General features: G+C 34.1%; 1 protein-coding gene across 3 annotated transcripts in view; it reads left to right on the plus strand.

The window, feature by feature from the left end:
- Positions 1–26,206, plus strand: part of CNBD1 (cyclic nucleotide binding domain containing 1) — a 533,550-nt gene extending 507,344 nt beyond the window's left edge. For 2 of the 3 annotated variants that reach the window (XM_031669659.1, XM_031669661.1), the window contains one exon: positions 26,092–26,206. In XM_031669659.1, coding sequence (XP_031525519.1) covers positions 26,092–26,183 — 92 coding nt within the window. In that variant the 3' untranslated portion in view covers positions 26,184–26,206. Of the gene's footprint in view, positions 1–2,979; positions 3,151–26,091 lie in introns of those variants that run through there. The other variant, XM_017962161.3, reaches the window with a different exon arrangement.
- Positions 26,207–26,881: the final 675 nt, after the last annotated feature.

A 26,881-nucleotide genomic window follows, 5' to 3' on the forward strand; every position in this document is an offset into this window, starting at 1 on the left:
TTAGGACCATTTTGACATATGAGATACAACAATCTTCTTCAGATCTTTGTGGGTGTTTGTCTATAGTTTCATATAACAATCTATGCAGTTATAGCAATTAACTTTTCCCCAAACACCTTATCATTGTTATTTAGGACTATAGAATTGCCCTTAAATCATTCTCACTTAAAATGTTACCTCCTTTTACTGCAATATACATGCCTAACTTAGAATCAGCTGCTTTTGCTGGTGGTTCCTTAAACATGTGTTATTTATAATACTATGTATGCCTGTGTTCCTTACTTCATTGTTAAGTCTTCCATGGCATAGATATTTACCAGGAATAAGAAGAATTGACTTTTATATTTGTGTTTATATATCATTTTAATTTACATTTTCTTATTATTGTTGAATATCTCATTAATTATTTGATATTTTCATTTCCAATTCTACTATGACCTATTATAGCTCTTATCTATTTGTTTTCATTTATTTGTCCTTTTTTAATCAATTCATATTAATTTTATCATGTCAGTTGTATTAAAAGTTTTCCTTTTATATATATTGGAAATAATTTCTTCAGTCCATCTATTGTCTGTTTTGTAATATTTTCAAATACCACCCCCTCGTTTAAAGTATTGAGAGCTGGCTGGGCGCAGTGGCTCAAGCCTGTAATCCCAGCACTTTGGGAGGCCAAGATGGGTGGATCACAAGGTCAGGAGATCGAGACCATCCTGGCTAATGCGGTGAAACCCCATCTCTACTAAAAAATACAAAAAAAAAGAAAAAACTAGCCGGGCGAGGTGGCAGGTGCCTGTAGTCCCAGCTACTCGGGAGGCTGAGGCAGGAGAATGGCGTGAACCCGGGAGGCGGAGCTTGCAGTGAGCTGAGATCCGGCCACTGCACTCCAGCCTGGGTGACAGAGCGAGACTCCATCTCAAAAAAATAAATAAATAAAAAAATAAAGTGTTTAGAGCTATCATTCCCCTTTCCTCTTTGTGACTTCTTGGTTTTCTTTATAATGTGTTATAGTTTGTTTTCTTTTTTTTCAAGTAGTTATTTAAATCATCTGAAACTTCTCTTCATATAATTCATGGATTAATCCCTCCTTCAACAAATCATGTATAACTAATTTCCCAAATATTATGTATTTTAAAATCTATTATTTAACCTTTGGTTTTAGATGCAAGCTTCTAAAATACAATTTTTGGTCTGTCTCTAGACTCTTGATGATTTGACTGTTGCTCCTTTTACAGTGCCAGCTTTGTATTCGTTAGAGCCACTCTTGCCTTATTTATTTATTTTCCATATGTTTTGGGTTATTTTATGCACTATTTCTTTCAGAGCTGCAAAGTTTATTTACACTGGAATTAGGCAAGTGATAATATTATTTATATTATTAGGAGAAACGAACAGCCTCCCATGACTAGAAATGTTTGCATCACTTGTTCAGAATACCCACTTTCCTAGTTAGTGTGCTTCATCCATCATCTTGAGCCAGTCCTCTAATAAGGCAATATTGATAAACCAAATTATCATTTGTTTTGTAAGAGTGAAATCAGTGCAAGACATGATATTCAAGCATGTTTTGCCTAAGTGCTGGGAAATATTGATGAAATATAACTTTGCCACAAAACTAAATTTACCTCTACTAATGCCAGATAGTTCATGACAAGAGACAGACATTATATCTTTCTTGGAGAGTGCTAGAAATATAGTGAAATATATATATTTTTAATTCACAGTATTCAGAATTCAGGTAGATTATCTTTCTTTTAGTGCAGGATAAAATAACCACATATATGCAATTGTGGTCATGGCTTTAATTTTGCTGTTATCACAAATTGATTATTAAGTTATTATCATTCGATATAGTCTGGCTCTTGTTCCCACCCAAATCTCATTTTTTAGCTCCCATAATTCCCTTGTGTTGTGGGAGGGAACCAGTAGGAGATGACTGAATCATGGGGGCGGGTCTTTCCCATGCTGTTCTCATGATAGTGAATGGGTCTCACAAGATCTGACGCTTTCAAAAACGAGAGTTTCTCTGCACAAACTCTCTCTTTGCCTGCTGCCGTCCATGTAAGATGTGACTTGCTCCTCCTTGCCTTCTGCCATGATTATGAGGCCTCCCCAGCCATGTGGAACCATAAGTCCAATAAACCTCTTTCTTTTGTAAATTGCTGAGTCTGGGGTATATCTTTATCAGTGAAAATGGACTAGTACATCATCACTTTTCTCTAAGTTTTTAGATATCAGCATATTTATAATATGGGCTGGTTTATACTGGTGTTATCAGCAAACACTACATTTTTGCAAGGATTCTCATGTTATATTAATGGATTTGAAATATTTTCTTATTTTCTTATAAATCTATTTTCTGGAGATATTTAAGCATTCATGTATAGATTTTGGTAAGCTTTAAAAATTAGACATTTTTCCATTTCTGGAACCATCCAATTGTATTCCTATTTGTTGCCAAATACAGGGCCCTCTTTTTCAGAGAAAATGGACTTTCAGAGAAAACAGCAATTCTGTAGTTCTACATGAGCCTATATGTGGACCAGTTTGTTGATATGTACTAAAAAATATAATAAACATTTTCTGTGTGTGCCAGTTTGAGTGGCATATGTTTAACCTGCATAAAAATATACATTCTGGTGATCCCTCTCAATTTTTCCAAATGCTTTTCAGCATATTTTCACTCTCAGTTGCCTGCATTTCTATAAAACCTTGGATTGCTTTACATAATCCTTCTTTGAAAAACCTGATTCATCCTCCTTTTATTATATTCCATGCATGCCTTTCATCACCCCAAGTCTCAGGGAGGCCTATATGGTTGGATATAATTCCTCTGTCTTAGAAGTTTAAATTCACCATGTCTCCTATGCTCAGTACATTAAGAAGTAAACATATTTTGCCTTAAGCTTCTACATACCATTTTTAAAGTTTCTCCTATGACGCATTGGGCTTTAACTCTATTGTTATTATTCTTTTCAGACCAAGGGAGGCAGTAAATCTAAAACAACTATCGGACCCACCTATTCTCCTGTGAAGAAAATTATCCCGTTAGTGGGATACTTTTTCTACTTGTCAGAGAGATTGTTATTCTTCACTGCTAATTCTTTATTTGAATCAAGGAGATCCCCTCCCTACCCTACCCAACTCCTAGAAATTAAAGATGCAAAAAGAAAACTATTTATTTCATTTATTGATTTCATTATAATGGAACAGTATATTTCTGTTTTATTTTCATGTCTTAATTTGCAGGTACTCCACTAGTTTAAACTGAGATGATTCAATAGCTGATGGTTATTTTTGTTACTATTGATTTGTTTCTTTTATATTCAAATATGAAACCTGGAACTCAATAAGTAAGAATTTTAAAACAGCTGCCAAATGTATGCTTGTCCTGAGGATACCCAGTCGTGGCAGGGTCAGCCTTGGACACTGTGCATGTGCACAATAGGACTGATTTAGGGTCACTAGGACCCTTCCTGAGTCCTTTCTCTGTTCTCCCCAACACCACCCACCTCTTCATTTGGGAACATTATGAAGGAAATCACTTAATTGGAGGTAAACTTGTCTGAAATAAATCAAAACAATTTTAAGGGCTTTGCCTCTGGAATGAGACTGCTAGATTTCAAATCCTGGGCCAGCACTTATAGTCTGAGTTATCCTGGATAATTTATGAACCTAATATAAAGCCCCTAATGCCAAAAGTTCAATCAAATGAGAGCAGGAGTATTATTCAAAATATTTATCCCTTGGTAAAGCCTAAGCTCTGATCCTTTCAAAGGAATGCTTTTCAGAACAGGATCCTAAGGATCCCTGACCAGTGAACCATCATGTATTTAGCAGTGGGGCGTTATGGGATCTGGAGCAGCTTAGGCACTGGTAGGATAGTTAGGGTGCTTGGACAGTGATTATTTAACTCAACTGGTGAAAAAGTATTTCAATGTTTTAACTGGTACAGCTGAAGTAGAGTAACCCAGAACCATCACTGCAATTAATTATTTACAGCAGATCTTTCCCAGACACTTTTTTTTTTTCCTAAGGAAAAAGAAGGGCAATGACATCAGAAAATGTTAAAGGCAGGACATAACCGGGACCACTGGAAAGGGAAACAAGAATTGAAACCCCCCAAATACTTGTTGCCTAATTCACAGATAATCAGTGGTCATGGCACCAGCAATATCACATTCCATAGGCTGTTCCAGGGGCAAGATCCTTCTTGAGCCTCGCCTTCTTTTGTGCCTGTCTGACAGCGACTCCCCAGGATTCTCATAGATTTTGTGAACTACCAATTATCCATCTACTAAAAACCTTTTCTACCTAAGTTAACCAGATTTATGTTTGGTGCAAAGGTAATTGCATTTTCCCCATTACTTTTAATGGCAATTACTTTTGCACCAAACTAATAATTTTTCTGATTTACAACTGAGAGGATTATTTAAAAATCTCGTACCAGGACTGGATTCTGGTGTTGATACACCTTAATGTGTAGAGTTGAATTCCTGAAAGGCTACCGTTCTTGGGTAGAAAACTGAAAAGAAAAAAATCAATATTTGGTTAAATTATGACATTCTACATTTGAAATAAGAGCAATATCTTAAAGAACTTGTTAGAAAAATATCAGCATGTAGCAGTGTGTTGATTAATTCTAATGGCCGTCAATAAAAATTTTCAAGATAGACCCAAGTTCAGGACACAAGGAACCAACAAAAGGATGGTTTTAATAATAGATGACATTTCTCCCTGTCACTGCTATCCAAATTGACTACAAGATTGATAATTTGATTGTTTGCATTGTGGAAAATAGTCTGTAATACACATTTAAGATCTGATATTCTGGGGTGGAAATATAGAAGAATTCTCAAAGGAAAAATTACTTATCCTCTGAGATAAGTAAAAGATAAATCTAAACTCTTAAACCGCTTGCAATACCTCTGGTTAACACAGTGATTTCAACTTTGGCTGCTTATTGCTTTTTAAAGAATAATTATGCTTTGTTACCAGCCCCTGAAATTCTTATTTAATTAATTTATTTCAGAAAGTGGATTAGGCATTGTTTCTTAAAAACATCTCTAGGTAATTTTTGAGAAATGATTTCTACTGAAGAAGTCTCTGGGATTCAGGCTAAAGGACAGAATCATATTCCAGGTTTTAATTTATCTCAGTTTAAAGCCATCGCTTTGTGAACTAGAGAGTGATTAGTGTACAAAAGCTTGCTGTGAGGCAACAGAAATTCCTACACTTCAAAGCTACATATAAATATAATCTTTGGATGGATTTCTAGCCAACCAAATAAACCCAAAGCAAATATATTGGAAGCCTATTGAGGTTTTTAAGATAACCACATTGAAATGAATAAATCTAAATCTCACAGACTAGAACCTGAGATATTTAATTCCTAAGGCAATCTCCAATTCCCTAAATTTACCTCAAAATCAAAGAGAATGCTAACACTTTGATTCCTTTGGAAGGGGAAAGTGTCATAATGCCCCTCCCAGATATGGCCACAAAGGAAAAATGGACCAAAGTTAACCACAGATGCTAGAAGCTTGGACTACTCTATTGGGTGACCAAGGAACCCCCTTCAGTGCTAAGAGAGACTTTTCACTGTGCCTTTGGATCCAACAGGATATGTGTTCTGTACTACTGAACATTATGCATTGTTTCTCATTCTTGTTTTTTATTTATGTTATTTTTTGTTGTTGTTGACCCTTTTATCAATGATGCATATTTCAGTCAGAGGTTGCTGGGCCATGAGGATCTGCATCCATGCTTAACAGAAATGTCAAAACAATATCTACCTAACCTTTGAGCTAGATGCAAATCTCAATTAGTTTTATTTGTTAAGATGTTAATGATTTTCATAGAGGAATGGATTTAAAAAAAATTTTAAACAAGTAAAGCTATGCATAAATATTGAGTTCCTGATATCAATTATGCTTTTCCACATTAAGGAACACCAATATCATTTGATAATTAAACACAGAGTAACAGGTAGGCCTGAATGATGTAAGGGCCCTGTCTTCCTTGTGAACAATTGGCTTAGAAGAGGACATGTAACCTAATTCTGACTAAATAATTTCAAGGAAAGTGTATTAGTTCATTTTCATACTGTTATGAAGAAATATCCAAGACCTGGTAATTGATAAAGAAAAAGAGGTATAAAGTACTTACAGTTCCACATGGCTAGGGAGGACTCACAATCATGATGGAAGGTGAAGGAGGAACAAAGGCACATCTTACATGGTGGCAGGCAAGAGAGCATGTGCAGGGGAACTGCCCTTTATAAAACCGTCAGATCTCATGAGATGTTTCCACTATCATGAGAATAGCACAGGAAAAAACCACCTCCATGATTCAATTACCTCCCACTGGGTCCCTCCTAGAACATTTGGGGATTATGGGAACTAAAATTCAAGATGAGATTTGGGTGGGGATACAGTCAAACCATATCAGAAGGTTTGCATGAGCCTTTCAGGAAGCGTTCTTTTTCACTCTCACAAAAGAGCAGTCATGAGCAATCAACTTAAGAAAGTGCTCTGCCTCTGGATTAATGTACATAAATTAATTTCCTATTATTTAAAGCATAAATATTAATAATTTAGATTGGACAATTTGGGCTTGGTGTTTTTGAATAGGTTTTCTTTTAACTGTAGCTGAGATGGACATAAGGACCGAACATGAACAAAGGAACAGAAGCAAAATATCAATTGTGTGGGAGTCCAAACTTTATTCATTGTTTCCTCTTATAGTCTCTGATATGTATTATATCATGGTGCATGAAACTGGAAAAGCTGGCCAGGGCCTAATCTCAGGGGATTTTTTATGCTATGTTAAGGAGTTGTAATCATCCAGTTGGAAATCCAGTGCCATTAAAGTGTTTTAGGGAAGTGAAATGGAAAGACTGGTACTCAGATATATGTGGAGTAGAACAAAAGGTGAAAATGAGAGCAGAAAATAGAATGGAAGCAAAGCCGTCTAATGAAGCCTATTGCAATAGTTAAATGTAGTTTGGGGAATAAATACTGAAGAATGGAGCTATTGCTGTACAAGCACACAAGCATACTTGGTGATATAATGTTTGTATCATGCAATTGTGTTGTCTCTCCAAGGAAAGTATTTATTTATACATTTTATCAAATTCAATTAAGGAAGAATTCAAATTGACTAGTTAAATTGAATTTATTGCTTTCTTAATAAATGACTTTTCAGGTTTCCTCATAAAGACGCTTAAAAATGATGGAATTAGAAGCACTAACATAGAAAATAAAAAAAAATGATTTAACTTTTTAAAACATCACTACAGCTGATGTTTTGTCAATGTGCCTTTCAAAAGTATAGTTTGAGACCCATTATTAAACACTTCTGCTGGTGAGCAAGAGGTTGGGCTATACATCTTGTTTGCATCAGCAGTTAGTTTCATCTATTTTGGGACACAGCATCAAGCACTACAGGGAATGGCAAGAGCATTCTCCTGAAATATATGGCACTTGCTGTAGATAGACCGAAAATGGAATATGGTCAATAGAGAGAAGAGTTACCTCCACTTATTACTTAGTTACCCTGGTTTCAATTACCCTAGTTTCAGTTTCCACGCGTTACTCCATCCCTTAACTATTTGTTCATTATCATCATAGAATAATTAAGACAGTTTATGAACCAGATACATTTAGGCTTTCTTTGAGATTTTCTGAATGTTGCTTTACTTCTCTCACACTGGGTTTTCTCATATACAAAATGTGGCTTAATTATCTGTATTCTTATTCTTGCACAAGGTAGGCACTCATTAAAGGGAAGTAGCTTTTTAAAAAAAATTACCATTATTATTATATTTATGTTTACATCAACCATTACTACTACTACCGAGAGCTAGAGATCAGGTATTTTCTAAGCAAATCAATAAATGACCAAAATTTCAAGATTGTTTCTTATATGCTTCAACACAAATAATTTGAGTTTTAGCAATTCTTTTGGATTCCTGGATGCATTTCACATAAGGAAAAATTATGATCAGGGCACCAGACCCAATCTATGAAAGCCACTCTCCCCCGTGATGTGATTTACTTACAAATAGTGCTATCTGAGCAGTAAATAACCATGATTTATTGGTAAGATGTTTCTTTTAATTTATACGAGGGCACTATTAGAGAGAGGTTTGCTGCATGCATCCTGGTGAGGAATCCAGCAGAGAACTATCTGACAAAAGGCCGGATTCAGGGAAGGTATTAGATCAAGAGGGAAGAAGGAGACAGCAGGGGAGCAACTCAGATGGAAGGTTTTATGTCAGCAAGTATAAGAGATCCAGTGTGGGCAGTGGCAGGGGTAGGGAAGCAGGGGTTTGTTCAAAAGTTGGAACAGCTTGTTTATGGCTCATACAATATTGAATTAGTAGTTTTGTGATATCTAACAAACGAACAATTCCAAAAGTGATTGGTCATCACTTTTCATCATTGCCATGTTACCTTAGTTGGTGAAATTGTTATGTACATTTAAGTGGCAATATCCTGCCCTTTTTCTTATTCTTGACAAAATTTGATACTGAGTTTCATTTCCCGAACTTTCCCTCTAATTTTCACAGAACAAGATTTATGGTGTTGAAATCATTTGCAAGGACTGGTTATTTTCTTGCTGCAAATTCCTTGAATTAATTAATACAACGAATGCTGATCAAATTAGTGCTAAATTTCTTGCATATAAAAGTGGTTCTTCTTGTTCGTTTATGTCCTGTTTGGAAAAATGGATCTGTAGTACCCACAATATATACATCTGTGTTTAAATTTGAGTTTAGCTGCTTATATATTTGATTGAAAGTGGAAATCCTCATGTCCTCTTCCCAGTATGTAAGAATATTAGCAAATAACTATCATTTAATTTACTATCCGCATCCTCTGTTACTAGTCTAGTCATTCATCCTTCTTATTTAATGCTTTTCTGTAGGCAACAATGTTTTTGCAAAACTTTCTGAAAAGTGATGGAGCTGCATTTTAAAATGGCATCTTTGCTTCTGTATATGTATTTCTCTATATGTTCGTACCTAGGCCTCCACCAACTCACTTTTGGCAATTGCTTTGATTATAACCGGATTGAGTTTTAACTGGGAAGCAGCAAGAAATATTTTTGAGTCATAAAACTGCTATCTTACATATCAGTACTGAGTTGAAGAAAAAATAAATCATTTTCATTCATTTGGAAAGAAAATAAATGATTCTGTTGAAAGTTGTACTTGCAGGACTTAATATACTCAACCATTGTTACAAAAAGGTGAGGGAATAGATGTAATAAAATAAATTTAGGCTTTGGACTGAGAGATTTGAATGTAATTCCAATCTCAAGCACTTAGAAGTTATATAATTTTTAAAGGCCAGTACTTAATTTATATACTTTTAAAAATCAATAACATGGTAAACTTTAATATTTCATCCTGTGGATTAGAAATGATGCATGTAAAGTGTTTGGCAAATAGTGGCATTATTATTGTAAGTATTATTTACAAACAGATGATTAAGTAAGAAATTAATGCTCCTTAGAGAGTAATATTTCTAAGAGAAACACTACTATAAGATTATGTAATGCAAGCATATTTTTTTATTTTGTTACAAAATCACACATGTTTACAGCATATACTTAGCAATAATTCATAAGTGGTTTATTATTGCCTAAGACAAAGTTACCACTTTTCTTAATCTTTGAGTTTTTGAAGTATTCAGATGAGTAAAAGACTATAAGTGTGATGGTCTGCAAGAGTAACACATGGAAGGAATAAAGTATGCTATAGGCATTATCATATTATGTGCTCTTGAATATTCCTTGCCTAGGATATGAGCATTTCTTTGGCATGAAATGTGACTAACAATGCCAATAGCACAAGGAAAGGCTATATTCAGTATTCTGTGGCTAATACACCCTGGTCACTATTTCAGAGATTCTGAAACCAGTACAGATTCTATTGTGAGCCACATAAGAAATATTAGAATTATTGATATCTATTTCACCAGTTAAAAATTTAGCTCTGTCAAACACTAAACATCTGTTATCTGATAACACTTAAATAGTATTCAGGGAGATTGATCATCCAGTGACAAGTTGAAATCCCTGCACTTTTGCATCTTATTCTCAATATATTTCTCTGTGGATATTGAAGCAGAGCCTGTTTTTAAAGATTTATCAACCTAAAACATGTTGATTGCTTATGTCATTTGAAATATGTATTTTCTTAATTAGATAATCATACAAACAAAAGGAAATTTAAAAGATCATTAGTTTAGAGATCTATATCCAAATATATCATCTAAGCCATTGATTCCAATCTTTGTTCATGTATGGGGAAACTTTTTTAAAGTGAAAATCATTCATAAACATCTGTAGTATGATACTATTTTTGGTAACTATTGATTGACAAAATACGTAATAGAAAAAAGCTACTATAAATTTAAACATTTTAAGTAAGTTTACATTAATCGCAGTAAATTCTCAATGCATTAAAAAATAACATGAATTAAATATATTCATTCCCTAGAGGTAATACCCCGTTTACATTTTTTTTTTTTTTTTTTTTGAGGTAGAATCTGGCTCTGTGACCTAGGCTGGAGTGCAGTGGCGCGATCTCAACTTACTGCAACTTCTGCCTCCCTGGTTCAAGTGATTCTCCCTCCTCAGCCTCCCAAGTAGCTGGGACTATAAGCACACGCCACCACACCCAGCTAATTTTTGTATTTTTAGTAGAGATGGGGTTTCGCCATGTTAGTCAGGCTGGTCTCAAACTGCTGACCTCGTGATCCACCTGCCTCGGCCTCCCAAAGTGCTGTGATTACAGGGGTGAGCCACCGTGCCCTCCGTTTACATATTAATTCACATGCCACAGGTAATAATATCTCCATGACTGCCCATAACCCACAGCCCCACATTGAGAACTAGGGTATAAACCAGACTTTTAAAATGAGTATCAGTAGAGTCTGAATAATCTTGTTATTTCAAAGTATTTTGTAATTTACTCTGGAGGAAATTATCCTTTATAGTTCTAATTATAAAATCAAGGAATAACATTTTTTTCCGATAATAAACTTTGTTTTTACCTGAAGGCTATCATACATACATACATACAAAAGTACACAGCTCATAAATAAATTTTAATAAAATGAACCCATCAGTTAATCACCATACTGATCACAAATTAGCAACACCCTAGAAGCCCTTCCTTAACCTCTTTCAGTTACTTAATTACTGCACCTATCTGTATCTTCAAAGTTAATCACTTTTCTCACTGGTAATATTATGAGTAAGTTTTACTTGTTTTAAAATTAGTATAAGAAACACAGTATATCATTTAGTATATGACCTCCTTTGTCCACTTTTGTGTTTTCAAGATTCATCCATGTTGCTATGTCAGTAGTCAGTACTTAGTTTATTATTGTATAATATACTTTTGTATGAATATACTTTATGATATTATTGATGGATATTGGTTGTTTCTAGTTTGTGTCTATTATGAATAAATACTGTGACGCACATTCATGCATTCTAGTTAATACTTTTATTGCATATATTTCAAGTAGGTCTGTATCTCAGAATGGAATTTCTAGATTATAGTTATTATATATGTTCAGCTTTAGTGTATACTGAGAAACAATTTTTCAAATTGATTTGTATGGACCTTCACTTCAACCAACTGTCTATAAAAATTCCTGTTGCTTTCAATCCTTGTCAACTATTGGTTTTTTCCTTTTTCTTTTATTTTAGTAATTTGGATAAGTAGATAACCCTATCTCACAGTTTCAATTTGTATTACCTTGCAGAATAATAAGTCTAAACAATTTTAAAATACATGTATTTGTAATATGGATATCCTCTTGAATAAAGGCCTACTTAAGTTATTTACTCATTTGAATAATGACTGCTTTCTATTTTTTATTGATTTGTAGATCTTTAATTATTTATACACATGAGTTAGATTGAGCAAATATCCTCTCCCTTTTGAATTGGCTTTTCAGTTGTCTTCATGTTGTCATTAGGTGAGATATTCTTAATTTTAATACAGTCCAACTTACAATTCTTTTTGTTTTATGAATAACATCTGTTTTGTCCCTTTAGAAATTTCTGTTCACTCCATTGTTTTCAAGATAACTTTCTGTATTATCTTCTAGATACTCTTCTTCATTGATTATCTTTCCCCTTTAGTTCCATAATCTGCCTTAACATTACTTTCTATGGTTTGAATTCTTGGTAATTACCTCCTCAAACATTGCCTTTGCTTCATTATCTCCTTTCTTCATGGGACTATGCTTCTATGTTTGTCAGACCTTTTCTTACATTGTTTTCTCAGTGTTTTTCAACCTATTTTCTTCCTATGCTTCAAACTGAGCATTTTCTCATGTGCTATCTCCATTTCACCTTCTTGTTAATCCCACCTATCAAGTTCTTTATTTCTGTTGCTTTATTTTTAAATACATGTATGTGTGTGTGTGAGGATGGATAGATAGATAGATAACATTTAATTTTTTAAACTAACAAGTGAAATAACAGAATTCCAACTCACATTACTTAAACTTGATATTCTATTTAATTAAGTCATCTTTATGAATTATTTTCAAGGACTTTGGGCTGCTTTTCTCTTTGCATCTCTCAGTATGAATGATAGTGTAGGCATACCTGTACTCATTCCTCCTTTTATTGTGCTTCACCATATCATGTTTCACAGATGTTGCATTTTTAAAACAGATTAGAGGTTGGTGACAGCCCTGCATCAAGGAAGTCTATCAGTGCAAGTTTTCCAAAGTATATGCTAATTTTGTGTCTCTGTGTCACATTTTAGTAATTCTCTCAATAGCTCAAACTTCTCATTATTATTACATCTTTTATTGTGATCTGGGATTAGTGATCTTTGGTGTTACTATTGTAATTGCTTTGGGGTGCAATGACCTGCATCCATATAAGACTGCAAACCTGATCAATAAATGTATGTGTTTTGACTCTTTCACCAATTTGTCATTCGCCCATCTCCGTCTCTCTCTCCTCAGACTTACCTGTACCCTAAGGCCCAAGAAAATTCAAATTAGGCCAATTAATAACCATACAGTGGCCTCTAAGTGTTCAAGTGAAAGGAAGGGTTGCATTGCTTTTACTTTAAATCAAACTGTAGAAATGATTAAGCTTAATGAGGAAGGCATGTCGAAAGCTGAGAAAGGCTGGAAGTTTTTAGCTAAATAGTAGCCATGTTTTGAATGCAAAGGAAAAGTTCTTGAAGAAAATTAAAAAGTTTTACTATGGTAAACATGCAAATGATAAGAAAGCAACAGTCTTACTGCTGATACAGGGAAAACTTTAATGGTCTGAATAGAAGATCAAATCAGCCACAACATTCCCTTAAGTCACAGCATGTAGACCAAGGTCCTAACTGTTCAATTCTATAAAGACTGAAAGAGGTGAGGAAGCTGCAGAAATTTGAAAGCCAACAGAGGTTTGTTCATGAGGTTTAAGGAAAGAAGTCATGTTCATAACATAAAAGTTTAAGGTGAAGCAGCAAGAGCTGATGTAGAAACTCCTGCAAATTATCCAGTTTACTATTATTCTACAGTAAACAAGCATATGCCATCTTCAACTTTCATTACAGGTGAAGAGAAGTCAATGCCTGGTTTGAAAACTTCAAATAATAGGCTGATTCTCCTGTTAGGGCCTAATAAAGCTGATGACTTCAAGTTGAAGCCAATCCTCATTTGCCAGTCTGAAAACCCAGGGGCTTAAGAATTAAGCTAAGGAATTAAGTTGTCTGGGCGTGGTGGCTCATGCCTGTAATCCTAGTACTTAGGGAGACTGAAGCAGGAGGATTGCCAGAGCTCAGGAGTTTGAGACCAGCCTGCACAACACAGTGAAACCCCGTCTCTACTAAAATAGAAAAAATTAGCTGGGTGTAGTGGTATGCACCTGTAGTCCCAGCTACTCAGGAGGCTGAGGTAGGAGAATCATTTGAACCCAGGAGAGGGAGGTTGCAGTGAGCCGATATCATGCCACCACACTCCAGCCTGGGTGACAGAGTAAGACTCTGTCTCAAAAAAAAAAAAAAAAAAGAATTAAGTTAAATTTACTCTTTTACTCTTCCTGTACTACATAAATGAAACATAAAAGTCTGGATGACAGCCCATCTGTTTACAGCATGGTTCACTGAATATTTTAAGCCCAGAATTGAGACCTACTACTCAGAAGAAAAGATTCATTTAAAATGCACATAATCAACCAAGAGTGCTGATGGAGATCTACATGCCTGCTACCACAACATTTATTCTACAGCCCAATTTTTACTTTCAAGTCATATTATTTAAAAAATACATTTCATTATGCTATAGCTCCCGTAGATAGTGATTTCTCTGATGGTTCTGGGCAAAGCAAATGAAAATCTTCTGTAAAGAATTTACTATTCTAGATGCTGTTAAGAATGTGGTGATACATGGGAGGAGGCTGATACATCAATATTAACAGGAGTAACTAAATTGCTGCAATCTCATAATAAAATTTGAATACATGAGGTGATGCTTATAAATAAGCAAGGAAAGTGGTTTCTTGAGATAGATCAACTCCTAGTGAAGATGATGTGAACATTGTTGAAATCACAATGAAAAATTTAGAATATTACCTAAACTTAGTTAGTGAAGCAATGACAGGATTTGAGAGGATTGACTGCAGTTTTGAAAGAAGTTCTACTGTGAGTAAAATGCCAGGAAAGAGCATTGCTGCTACAGAGGAATCTTTTGTGAAAGGAAGAGTCAACTGATGAGCAAATTTCATTGTTTCATTGTCGTGTTTTGAGAAACTGCCACAGCCACCTCAACTATTAGCAACTACCACCCTGATCAATCTGCAGCTGTCCACATCAAGAAAAGACCCTCCATCTGCAAAAAGATTATGACTTACTGAAAGCTCAGATGATTGTTAAGCTTTTTTTAAGCAAGAAAGTATTTTTAAATTGGTGTATGTACAGTTTTTAGACATACTGCTATTGCACTTAATAGACTATACACTACAGTATGGTTTAAACATAACTTTTATATGCTCTGGGAAACCAAAATTGTGTGACTCATTTTATTATGATAGTTGGTGGTCTGGAACAAAACCTGCAATAACTCCGGAAATACAGGTATGCTTGCATTTTTCATATTTTATTTCATTATTGCTTTACTTACTTGTCTCTACCAATAGAGTGTATAGCCATCCAAGGTCAGAGGCTATGTTTTATTTATCCTCATTTCTGGCATATAGTTGAGGCTGAACACATTTACAGAGTGAATAAACAACAGAGTTTCTTACAACCCTATGTTTAACTTGTGATTCAAATCAAAATTCCACTTTTTTCCTTTCTATAGCTTTGCCCAAGCATTTCACAGGCAGGATTAGCCTAGTTGTGTCATATATATATATACACACACACACATACACACACACACACACACAGTTAATATGTTAATATATAGTTAATATATAGTTTATATATATACAGTTAATAATGTCACTTATTAAAACTAAATGTACTGAAGTTTTATGTATATCCATTTATTGACAGTTTTTTAGCCTTTCCTGACATAAGACATGCATTGGGCTTTTTTAGATTTTTTTTTTTACATCCATTATTATAATAATTATATTACACCCATTGATGTTTTCTAAATTTTCACCACCAAGTTATGTACTGAAAGGGTTCCTGTAAGTTAGTTGTATTTTTTTCATTAGGGCAACAATAATAGTGATATGATAAATGCCATCTTAGTGATATTCTAATATCATTTTTCAATAATAATATAATGAGTGACCATGAAGGGCATAGAAACCTAAACAATATTATTGTTTAAACATGAGCAATTTTTTAAAAATAGTTTTGCTTGTATAGGAGAAGTGTTTGACATAACATTTTTTGTTGTTCTTATAATTACAACTGAATGAAATTTTCTGGGGATTCCCTTGACATTCATTAGTGCTTCTGGGGCACAAATACCCTTTTATGATAATCAGGAATTACTTAGTATCTTAGATTTATAATGCTAAAATGTTTTTAAAAAATTAAGGAACCTAAGTTTTTTTCATTTTTTACTTCAAATTAAGATACTGTTCTCCTTCATTTTGTCTGCTTAAGGCAAACTTGGAAAATGCTGTTTGTTTGTATATAATCGCCATCATCATCTAACATCCAAATCCTTGATATATCATGTGTTTTGGTATGTGTGTTCCTTCTAAATATTGAAACTAAGATGAAATGACATCTGTATTCAAAGCAAAATATAAAATTAACAAAAACAGATCAGTAATACTATGTCAATATATCACTTCTGGTTACTCAATATGGCCAGGATTTGCTTCTCAAATGTCAGAATAAAAGAAATGTGCCTATCATGCGCAAGTGATTTCATTAAAACATGCCTATGTGTTCATGCTTTGAAAGACACTCACCTACATGGTCCCTGTTCAAATAATTACTTCCCGAGTGCACATGAGGCTAGACTTCACCAAGAAAAATCACCAAGAGAAATAGGAACTTCAGTATGCTAATAGACACCATGTTTTCACATTTGTGTTTCTTGTGTTAAGCAAAGAGTGACTGAGACAGGTGTCTCAATTGATAGACGTTTATTGAGCCAAAGTTTGAGGACTCATCCAGGAAAAACACAGTCACAGGAGCATCTGTGACCTGTGCTTTTCCGAAGAAGATTTGGGGGAACTTCAGTATTTAAAAGGGAAACAAGAAGAAGAAGAGAAAAGAGGGAGGTAGGTTAGGCAGTGACACAAATTGTTACATTTTTGTGAGGCTCTTAGATAAGGTAAAAATGCAAAAAGAAGGAATAGAGAAAAAGTCAATTATGAATTTGTCTCAGGGTAGGTGGAGGGATGATTTCTGGTCCTGTCCTTGTCCTGTACCTGTGAAGATAAGCTAGTAATGGTGAGATACAACAGAACTCGGGTTTATGTCTAGTTTATAGGGGGGTATGTATTCTAAAAGATTTAGGGGCTCACAAGGGGCTCTCAATTATTCCTAGTGAACGATTTGTGAGAGAGACTATGTGGGGAGATACGTGGCCTTATATCCTTGTGGGAACCTGGCTTGTGGATGAGGCTATGACACAGGGTTGTGAAATTACAGCTGTCTGGGAACAAAAGGAAGGCAGTATTGTGTGACTCATTTTCCAAGCTTAACTTTCCCTTTTATATGGTGAGTTTTGGGGCCCCAAGGTTCTATTTTTTCACACTCACTACTTATAAATTTCTATAGCTGGGTTTTAAAATGATTCAAGTCTTCATCCACTTAAAAGATTGTTTAACTTTTAACACCTAGTGTCATTTTGTTTCAGGTATTTACCTTGGTAGATTTTATACTATGATTCAATTAAAACCCTTCAATTATTGGTGAGCCCAAACAGCTCAGCCACTGAAAGCATAAATGCTTAAGATATTATTATATTTGCCAAGTGGTCAGAATTCTTCTTTTTTATTTGTTTGGTTTTGTTTTTGCTGTTCTATCATAATGCATCTACAATGTACACACTTAGAAATTAATATGTACTGCGGTGGAAAGTTAAGAAAGTAGGGGTTGGTTGGCATATGCTAATACTACAACTTATATAATGTAACTCATATAATAATAATATATCTTCTTGTACTATTACCACAACTGTTCATTAATTAAACATTACTCATTATCATTGTTATGCATTTTTCTTTATAACTTTAGCATGTTTCAAAATTACTAGTGTGACTTGAAAACTAAAGTAAAAAATGTGTTATTTAAAAAGGATTTTTTTACAATTTAGTACACATTATTTTTATCCTATTTTGCAAGCTGCTTGAGGTATGTTTTTTGAATGGAGAATCCATCATATGATAAACACAGAGCTTCACAGGCAGAATTTCCTTAAATGACTTATAGGTCTGACCTGGAACTGTTATTCTCCTTCGCCCTCAGAGAAGTGGGTGGCTAGATGCTGCAGATATGTTTCTTCTGGCAGCAAGATAGACAAAATGAAGAGGGACCTTCTCAGTGCCATTTCTGCAGATGGCAAGAAATGTAAGCAATAGCTGGAACTCATTGCTATATTACAAGGATCTGAGTGTAGCCTCAAAGGTGCTCTCCCACATGGACATTGATTTCCACAGTCTGCACCTGCTTTGGTGTATGTGGCATTAGTTTTCCCTGTAGTCGTTGTTCTCTCCAGGAGCACTAAAGGAATTCTGTGAGAATAACAATTACTGGTACCCATACTCAGACTGTCTAATTCAGTAAGTCTAGGTTGAGTTCCAAGAATTTGTAATATTAACAGAGTCCTAAGGTACTGCCGCTGCTGGCCTGAGCACTTTAGAACCACTGCCTCACAGAATGTTTTGAGGTCATAGGTTATTTCTGAAGATTGTCATAAATTGCTCTGTGTTAGGCTCCTGAAATTTTATGTACTGGTGAAATTTCAAGTGTTCCTATCAAAGGAGCACTCTCACAACACATATATGCATCCTTGCAATACTTTGAGTCTCACCGTGACACTACAGTATTGTTTACTCTTCTCTGTATTGAATGACTAGTTGTGATTCCTGAAACTTTTCCTAGAAATCTAACTACACACTGGTTAAGCTTTCTTCTTGTCTTTCTATTTACTTCTTTTCAAGACAGCATTAATGAGCATTCTAGATTCCTGTCCAAACTTCAAGAAATGAGAATTGTTTCCTTTCATAAAGAACTATGCTATTTAGAATAACCTCCTGCTTAAAAAGCTGTAAAAAGCTATATAAATTACCGAATGGAATAATAAAAAGATGCAAGATAAGACAAATAGGGAAAATAGAAGTATATAACCTAAAGTGGAAAAATTGAAACCAAATAAGAAGCAAAACAAATTTCAACCATATATCATATGGACAGTGACAAAAAATTACGTCCACACACACATACAAACCCAAAAATAGATTTCAAGGGGGAAAAAAGCTTTACTATAAATAAGTTGGAACACTTTCTCAATATAACAATGTTCTCAGAATTATATAACAATTTCATATTTGTATATTTTAAACAATATGTCTTCAAACCACATAAAGCAAAATTTGACCAAAAAACCCCACAATTCTAATCAGGAATGTAATAAACCTCTTGCAATATATAATAGAATAAGAAGATAAAAATAAGTAGGAAGCTACCATCCCCAAAAGTGACAAAATAAGAACCTTCAAACATTCTATTTTCTATGAAAGTGTGGTAAGAACCAATGTTTTCAGTTATTTGCAAATTAACCAAGGCTTGCAGCAATCTGGAGAGCATTTATCAAGAAGAATGGATGAATGTCAATGAGACCAATGAACTTTGTGGCATTTTAGCTTGTCCTATAACCACATTCCCTATCTAGCTCTGGGGAAGCCTTGAAAAGCAACAGCCCCCAGTAAATGGAGAAAACTAGAAGTATGACAGTCACTGAAGAGACGAGAACAGGTTGGGAACCTTTCAATGCCTCACTCCAAAGCAAGCATCGTTCTCTGACATGTGTGGTCATTCTCTGGAAGACTCAACTTGAAAGGTTGTTGTTTTATGACTCAGTCCACCCAGTACAAAGCCTTTTCCCCAGGGGTGTTTGTTGAAAACAGTGAGAGGCAATTGTTTACACTGGGAGCTCCTGAAGGCTGTGGATACAAATTGAGGCAGATAATAGGCTAACCAAAAAAGTGAATATTTTCCAATGCATTCTATGAGTATTACCAAAAACAGATGAAGATGTCACAAGATAAGAAAACTACAGATCAACATTTTATAAATACAGATGTAAAAATTCTCAACAAACTTAATTCTGCACCATGTAAAAAGGATTATAAACCATGTTCATATAGAATTTAAGCCAGAAATGCAGTCTGTATCTGAAATTCAACATAATACATGAATGTAATATCAACTATTATCTCATTGTAATATGAATCATTGTAATACACTATACTCATGGGATAAAGAACAAAACCCACTGTATTAGTCAGTTCTCATGCTTCTAATAAAGATGTATCCAAGACATAATTTATAAAGAAAAAGAAGTTTAATGGACTCACAGTTCCACATGGCTAGGGAGGTCTCGTAATCATGGTGGAAGGTGAAGGAAGAGCAAAGGCACATCTTACATAGCTGCAGGCAAGAGTGAATGTGGAGGGTAACTGCCCTTCAGAAAACCATCAGATTTCATGAGGCCCATTCACTATTACAAGAACAGCATGGGAAAAGCCAGCCTCCACTGGGTCCCTCTCATGACATGTAGGGATTATGGGAGCTACAATTCAAGATGAGATTTGGGTGGGGACACAGCCAAACCATATTACCCACATGATCTCTTTGATGATAAAAAGTACTGAAAGAACTGGCAATAAAAGAGAATTTCCTCAACCTGGTAAAAATCACCTCCTGGGAAATTCAGCAAGTAAATGGAAGAAAAGATATCCAGATTGGAATAGAAGTAACATTACCTCTCACCTCTCTTTGCTGATGATATAATTGTGTTTATAGAAAAATCCTAAAAAATTTACACACACACACAAAGCCAGCTAATGAGTTTGGCAATATTGCAGTATTCATGATCAACATATAATAATTCTATTTCTATACACTAGCAAAGAACAGTCTAAAAATGAAATTAATAAAATTAATAGTATCAAAATGACAATATACTTAGAAATATATTAAAAAATAAATGTTTAACTTGGATATGGAAAACTACAGAATATTATTGAAATAAATTAGAGAAAACCTAAATAAATAGAAAGACATTGTGTGTTTATGAATTGGAAGATTTACTATTGTTAAGATGGCAATATTTCCTAAATTGATCTACAGATTTGCCATAATTCCTATTAAAATTTCTGCTCTCCTTTTTTGCAGAAATTGATAAACTGATCTTAAAATCAATATGGAAATACTAAGGACCCAGAACAGTCAACCATCTTGCAAAAGAATATGAAACTAAGAGCACGCACACTTTCAGGGTGTGAGTTTGCATTAGTCAAATTTGTGTGGTGCTGGTATAAGGATAGACATATAGACTAATAGAATATAACTGAGAGTCCAGAAATAAACCCACAAATTTATGGTCAATTGACTTTCAACAAGAACACCAAGACAATTTCAACAAATGGTGCTGAGACAACCGAATATTTACATGCAAAAAATGAATTAGGACCCCAATCTTATATGATGTAAAAATTTAAATAAAATGCATCAAAACTGTAAATTTAACAAGTCTATAAAACTCTTAGAAGGAAGCATAGATGTAAATGTTTATAACCTTGCACTAGGCAATGGTTTCCAGGATATAACACTTAAAGCACAAGCAACCAAAGAAATATTAGATAAACTGGACTTTATACAAATTAAAAACTTTTATGTTTCAAAGGACACTATCAAGAAAGTGGAAAGACAACCTACAAAATAGGAAAAAATATTCACAAATCACATATATGATTAGGATCTAGTTTCTAGAATATACTCAAAACTATTATACTTCAATCATAAAACAAAAATACCTTATTTAAAAATAGGCAAATGATTTAAATACAAAGTTCTTCAAATTGGGAGAAAAGCAAATCATAAAACATTGTGATACGACTTTACATCCAATAGGATATCAAAATATAAAATACAGACAGTAATAAAAGTTGTGCGTATGTGAAGAAATTGAAACCCTTATACATAGCTGATGAAAATGTAAAATGATGCAGCTGTTTTGGAAAATACTTTGGCAGTCCTCGAAAAGCAAACCATTGACTTTTTATATGACCCAACAATTCCGCTTCTATGTATACACCAAAGAGAATTGAAAACATACGTTTGCACAAAAACTTTTACATGAATATTCATGGCAGCATTATTCATAACAGTGCCAAAGTGTAAATAACCTGAATGTTCACCAACTGATGAATGAATATAGAAAATATGACATGTCCATATTATATGTATATATATAATTATTCATTCATAAAAATTAATGAAGTACTGATTTATGCTACAAACCATAGATGAATCTTAACAAAGTCAGACACAAAAAGCTACATATTATATGACTGCATTTATATAACATGTCTAGAATAGGCAAATCATAGACACAGAAAGACTAGTGTTTGCTAGAATCTAAAGAGAAGTAGGGATGGAAAGTGAATGATAACAGATACAGTATTTATCTTCAGTATGAAAATGATCTGGAATTAGATATGGTTCCACAGTTGTATGAATACACTGAAAACCACTGAATTGTACTGTTTAAAGGTATAAATTTTATTATGTGTATATCTTTTTTTTGGTGGGGGGATGGAGTCTCGCTCTGTCACACAGGCTGGGGTGCAGTGGCCAGATCTCAGCTCACTGCAAGCTCCGCCTCCTGGGTTTACGCCGTTCTCCTGCCTCAGCCTCCCGAGTAGCTGGGACTACAGGCGCCCGCCACCTCACCCGGCTAGTTTTTTGTATTTTTTAGTAGAGACGGAGTTTCACCGTGTTAGCCAGGATAGTCTCGATATCCTGACCTCGTGATCCACCCGTCTCGGCCTCCCATATTGTGTGTATATCTTAATAAACAATAAGAGCGCATAAGATTTGGACATGTTGTCCATGTTGTTACATATTTACAGAAATTGATCCTATGCCATAAAACTCATTTCAAAAAATTCAGAATGTGTTATATAGACCAACAGTGGAGATCATCAGCAAAATCACAAGATAACTCTGAAAAGGTAGTGAAATTGATACAGTAATCCCAGGAAGTCTTCACAATATGAAACAGACTATGCGACTAAGTCTGTCTATTAAATAGACTGAATATGTAATTTAAAATATTCCCACAAATGCCCATTCACTTTAAAAGTATGAATTCCTGTGAATTCTATGAAAAATTTAAGGAAGACATGTCAACTCTACACAAACCCTTCTAAAGGACAAGGGAGAAAATGGTCCTAAATTATTTAATTCACCCATGATAAACTTTATATTGAAACCTGATAAGGGCTTTACAAAATAAGAAATTATTGGCCAACCTCATTAATAAAAAAATATATAATATATTATTTTTAATATAGAATATATATTTAATATATATTAATAAAAATATATAGTTTTTTATTATATGTAATATAGCAATATGTAAGTATATTGAATCCAGAAATATATAGAAAACACTATACATCATGACCAAGTTTGATTTATTACAAAATTTAAGATTCATTTAACAATAACAAAGTGTTAATATATTTTACCATTTTTACAGAATAAATGATAGACATCATTTGGTCATCACTTTTCAGACTCTTAGTTTTACATTTTTTTGCTCAATGAACTCAGATACAGTGTTATTTCTATCGCTATCATTGAGGTTTCACAGCTTTCTGTAAGTATTGTAATGAAAATATGTCAACTCTTGAGGGCATTCTTCTTTAGGAAAACCTGATAACAGCAGGATCTTTTAAATTACATCCTGTAGATCAATTTGACATTAGTTTTTCAGCTGTCCCTCCTGAGGTCTCTCTGAAGGTACAAAGAAAAGGAAACAATCATTCTTTTATGGCTATCATAATTGCTGAAATGGAATCACATGGTATTTCTGCACCCTCTTTGCGAAAGTATGCCTCTTTGTTTGTTGAAATGTTGTGAGAAAAAAAGAGAAAAGTTTTATTGTGTGTCAAAGTTTGCTGATAATCGGAGATGACATCTTCCCACTTTGGATTCCTGTCTCTTACAGTTACTTGAGATAGAGAGAGACAACCCCATTTCAAATAAAATCTACCTACTTAATGACCACTCTCTTTCATGCTGCTATTATGGTTTTGCTATTTAAATATAATGTTATAATAATGCTTTAGGCGCAACTGATTCCTAATTTTGTTTTACCTACATATTACTTTCCCTACTATAAATTGTTTGCTTGATTTTCTAAATTATTAAATGCATCATCATGATCTGAGTAAGGTAAGGTTGGTATAAAAACTTGAATAATAATGCTAACATTTATTATGACAAAATGATGTTCCCATAGTTTCACATCCATAAAATTGAGAGAAATTTTGCACAATTCTGGGTTGTGCCCTATGTCAATTAAAAACAATACCCGAAACTTATAATGAGATAATTATCCGCTTTTACTGTTTTATCAAGCTAGACAGAACTTAGCTAAAATCCTAGCAATGCCAATTGCTTAATTTTCCTGAGACATCAATTTCTCATTTGTAAAATTGTGGCAAGGCTACCTATCTGGTACCAATTTCTGTGAGGACTGCATGAAATGATGGCAATTGCAGATTCTGTGATCTGGTACCTAGCACTTAGTATGGATAATCAAATTTGAGTTTCCTTGGCTCACTTCTTGTACCAAAAAAATTCATTTATGTATCCCATTGACAGACCCAAAGGGTACAGTTCCTTAATTGATTTAATTTGACCAGGGATATACCCTTAATCTAATATAAACAAATTTATAGGTGTGGATAAACCAATCATCCTTTCTCAATAAATAATATAAACTTTGTCAACTAATGGAGCCAACTGTTAGCTTCTTGAATAAAATCATGTAAACTTGGACTTGGGGCTCCCATATTTACTAGGTGTTATACAAGATGAGATTATGGAAGCATTGAGCAGATAATGGAAGGGAAAACAAAGTCAACAGCATGACAAGGACTTCACAGTTCCCCCTGTAAAGAGCGAACACCCTTCATTCCTGATACATGTGGTTTCAGACTCAATTCCCATTACGCCATACCCTGAGAGTCTACTACCTTATTTTGTATGTCCTTTGGAATATACATCTTTTGTATGTTAGTTGGCTTGAATGTGTTCTACTCATTACAATCAAATGAGTTTGGACTATAAAGTTGTTCCACTGCTTTTAAAGTTATGTCATTTAGAGCAGCATATATTAGTTTTCAAAATATTAAGTTGCACCATGGCTTTTTATGAATATTGATTATTCGGTAGACTGTATAAGATTGGCTAATAGGGTTACCGATACGTAGTCTGGCTTAAAACTACATCTTTACCTTAAAAGTGTTAGTGCTTTCATCTAGGTCTTGAATATTGAAGAAAAAAAATGTAATATGGAGATTACATAAGCCTAGGGAAGAAAAATGACCAAAACAGTTTGCCCAACTGTTTGAATGTGTTGTGCACAAAACACCATGGTCCTAAATTGTGTTACATGTTAATATTTATGTTTATATATATAATTTAAAATGTTTTTATCACAAGTAAAAAGTGAAGTAAAGAAAAAAGTTATTTTTGATTTCATGTAAGAATAAACAAACTCTTCATTATGTCAGCAAAGATTTTGGCTCTTTCTGTATTTTCACTCGTCTGTCTTCTGTGTGTTGGCTGTAGTCCTTGGTCTTGTTTTTCATGCTTTCAAGATGCTGCTGCATGCTTTAAAATTTAACACAACCTTGTCCAAAACGTAAAGGGCAGTTGATCATCCTAGGTTGTTTTTGTCTCCTGGATCACTGACCTTCCCGAAAGCACGCCCCCCCAGCATACTTCCTCCTAAATCCTATTGGTTTGATTTGGGTAGGGTAGCCAGATATACTCTGTTGTGCAAGCAGAATTATGAATGCTTCCTTTTTATTCTCAAACATGCCCATACTTCAATAAGAAATTATCCACCTGCTCTTGGTTTGGGTAACATGCCTATATCTTAGGAGCATAAGATCCCCCTGCAAAAAAAGGCGCCCCCCAAAAAGAAACCCTCAAAAAAACAAAAACAAAAAACCTCAGATATCTAGTGTTTCAACCTCTGTCATGGAAAGTGAATCTGCCAGCGGATAAATGAATGGCTTTGAGGTAGACAACCACTAATGTCTGCCACATGTTAGGTACTAAACAATTTCCAATTTCTGAATATAAAGTGGGACATTGTGTAAATTAGTCTAAATTATTGATACTAAAATTTTATGGGATGATCTTGTTGTATGTGAATGTGAACTTAGAAAGAAGTACTAATGAATCAATTTAATTATTAGGGGAAATTTAATTTTGTCTACTATTTTGAAATATTGATTAAAATAGGATTAGCAACTGCTCTTTTTATTTATAAAAATTATCTTTTGATGGTATTCTAAGTGTTTTCTTTTGTTTTCATCTAGAATTAGACCCAGTGACCAAGCAACTTATGCTCCAAACAGCGAAACCAACTTTTGGCCATCTGACAGATGTAAGTAAAATGTTCAAGTTATAATAAATGTCACTTTCATAGTAATTAAATGCAAACATTTATTATTTATTGTTTTTTAATGTCTAGTAGCCTTCCTATTAAGATAAGTGTAATGTTATCTGCTCTAGAAAATAATGACATAAGACATTTGTAAAAGTTCTTATAATGAACCATCCACCTACTTATGTGTTTTAATTTTACTCTAAGATACTATTTTTGGTAAAATATTTATAACATCCTTAAAAAACTTTCAGTCTGTCTCAACAAAATTATTCTTGTAATAATCCTTACCTCAAAGAGTTTTACATTTTTAGAGAGGAATATAAACATTTAAATAGATATTTCAAAGGTCAGGGGTCAGTCTTTTTTTTGTTTGTTTTTTTAGTTTTATTGTGTCCATTTTATATGAATAAAATATTGTAGTTTGAACAAATACACCTCATGCCAATCTCTATAAAATTAATATTATAATATGTCCATAGAATGCATAAAGAACCACTACGCATTAGTTCATTCTAGAATATTTAATAACCTATATAAGAAATGTGATTAAAACTTTGAACAAGTTGTTAATATAATGAATATGAACAACATTCAAGACAATAGGTTCCGTAGGAGTCTGGAGAAGTCCAGATGGACTGATGGTATTGCTCCTCATGAAAAGACTGCAAAACCCAAATGACCTCAGCTCTCACGGCCATATATAGAGAGTGGTTGTCTGT

This window comes from Papio anubis, chromosome 8 (genome assembly GCF_008728515.1).
Source record: "Papio anubis isolate 15944 chromosome 8, Panubis1.0, whole genome shotgun sequence".
NCBI classification, from domain to species: Eukaryota; Metazoa; Chordata; class Mammalia; order Primates; family Cercopithecidae; genus Papio; species Papio anubis.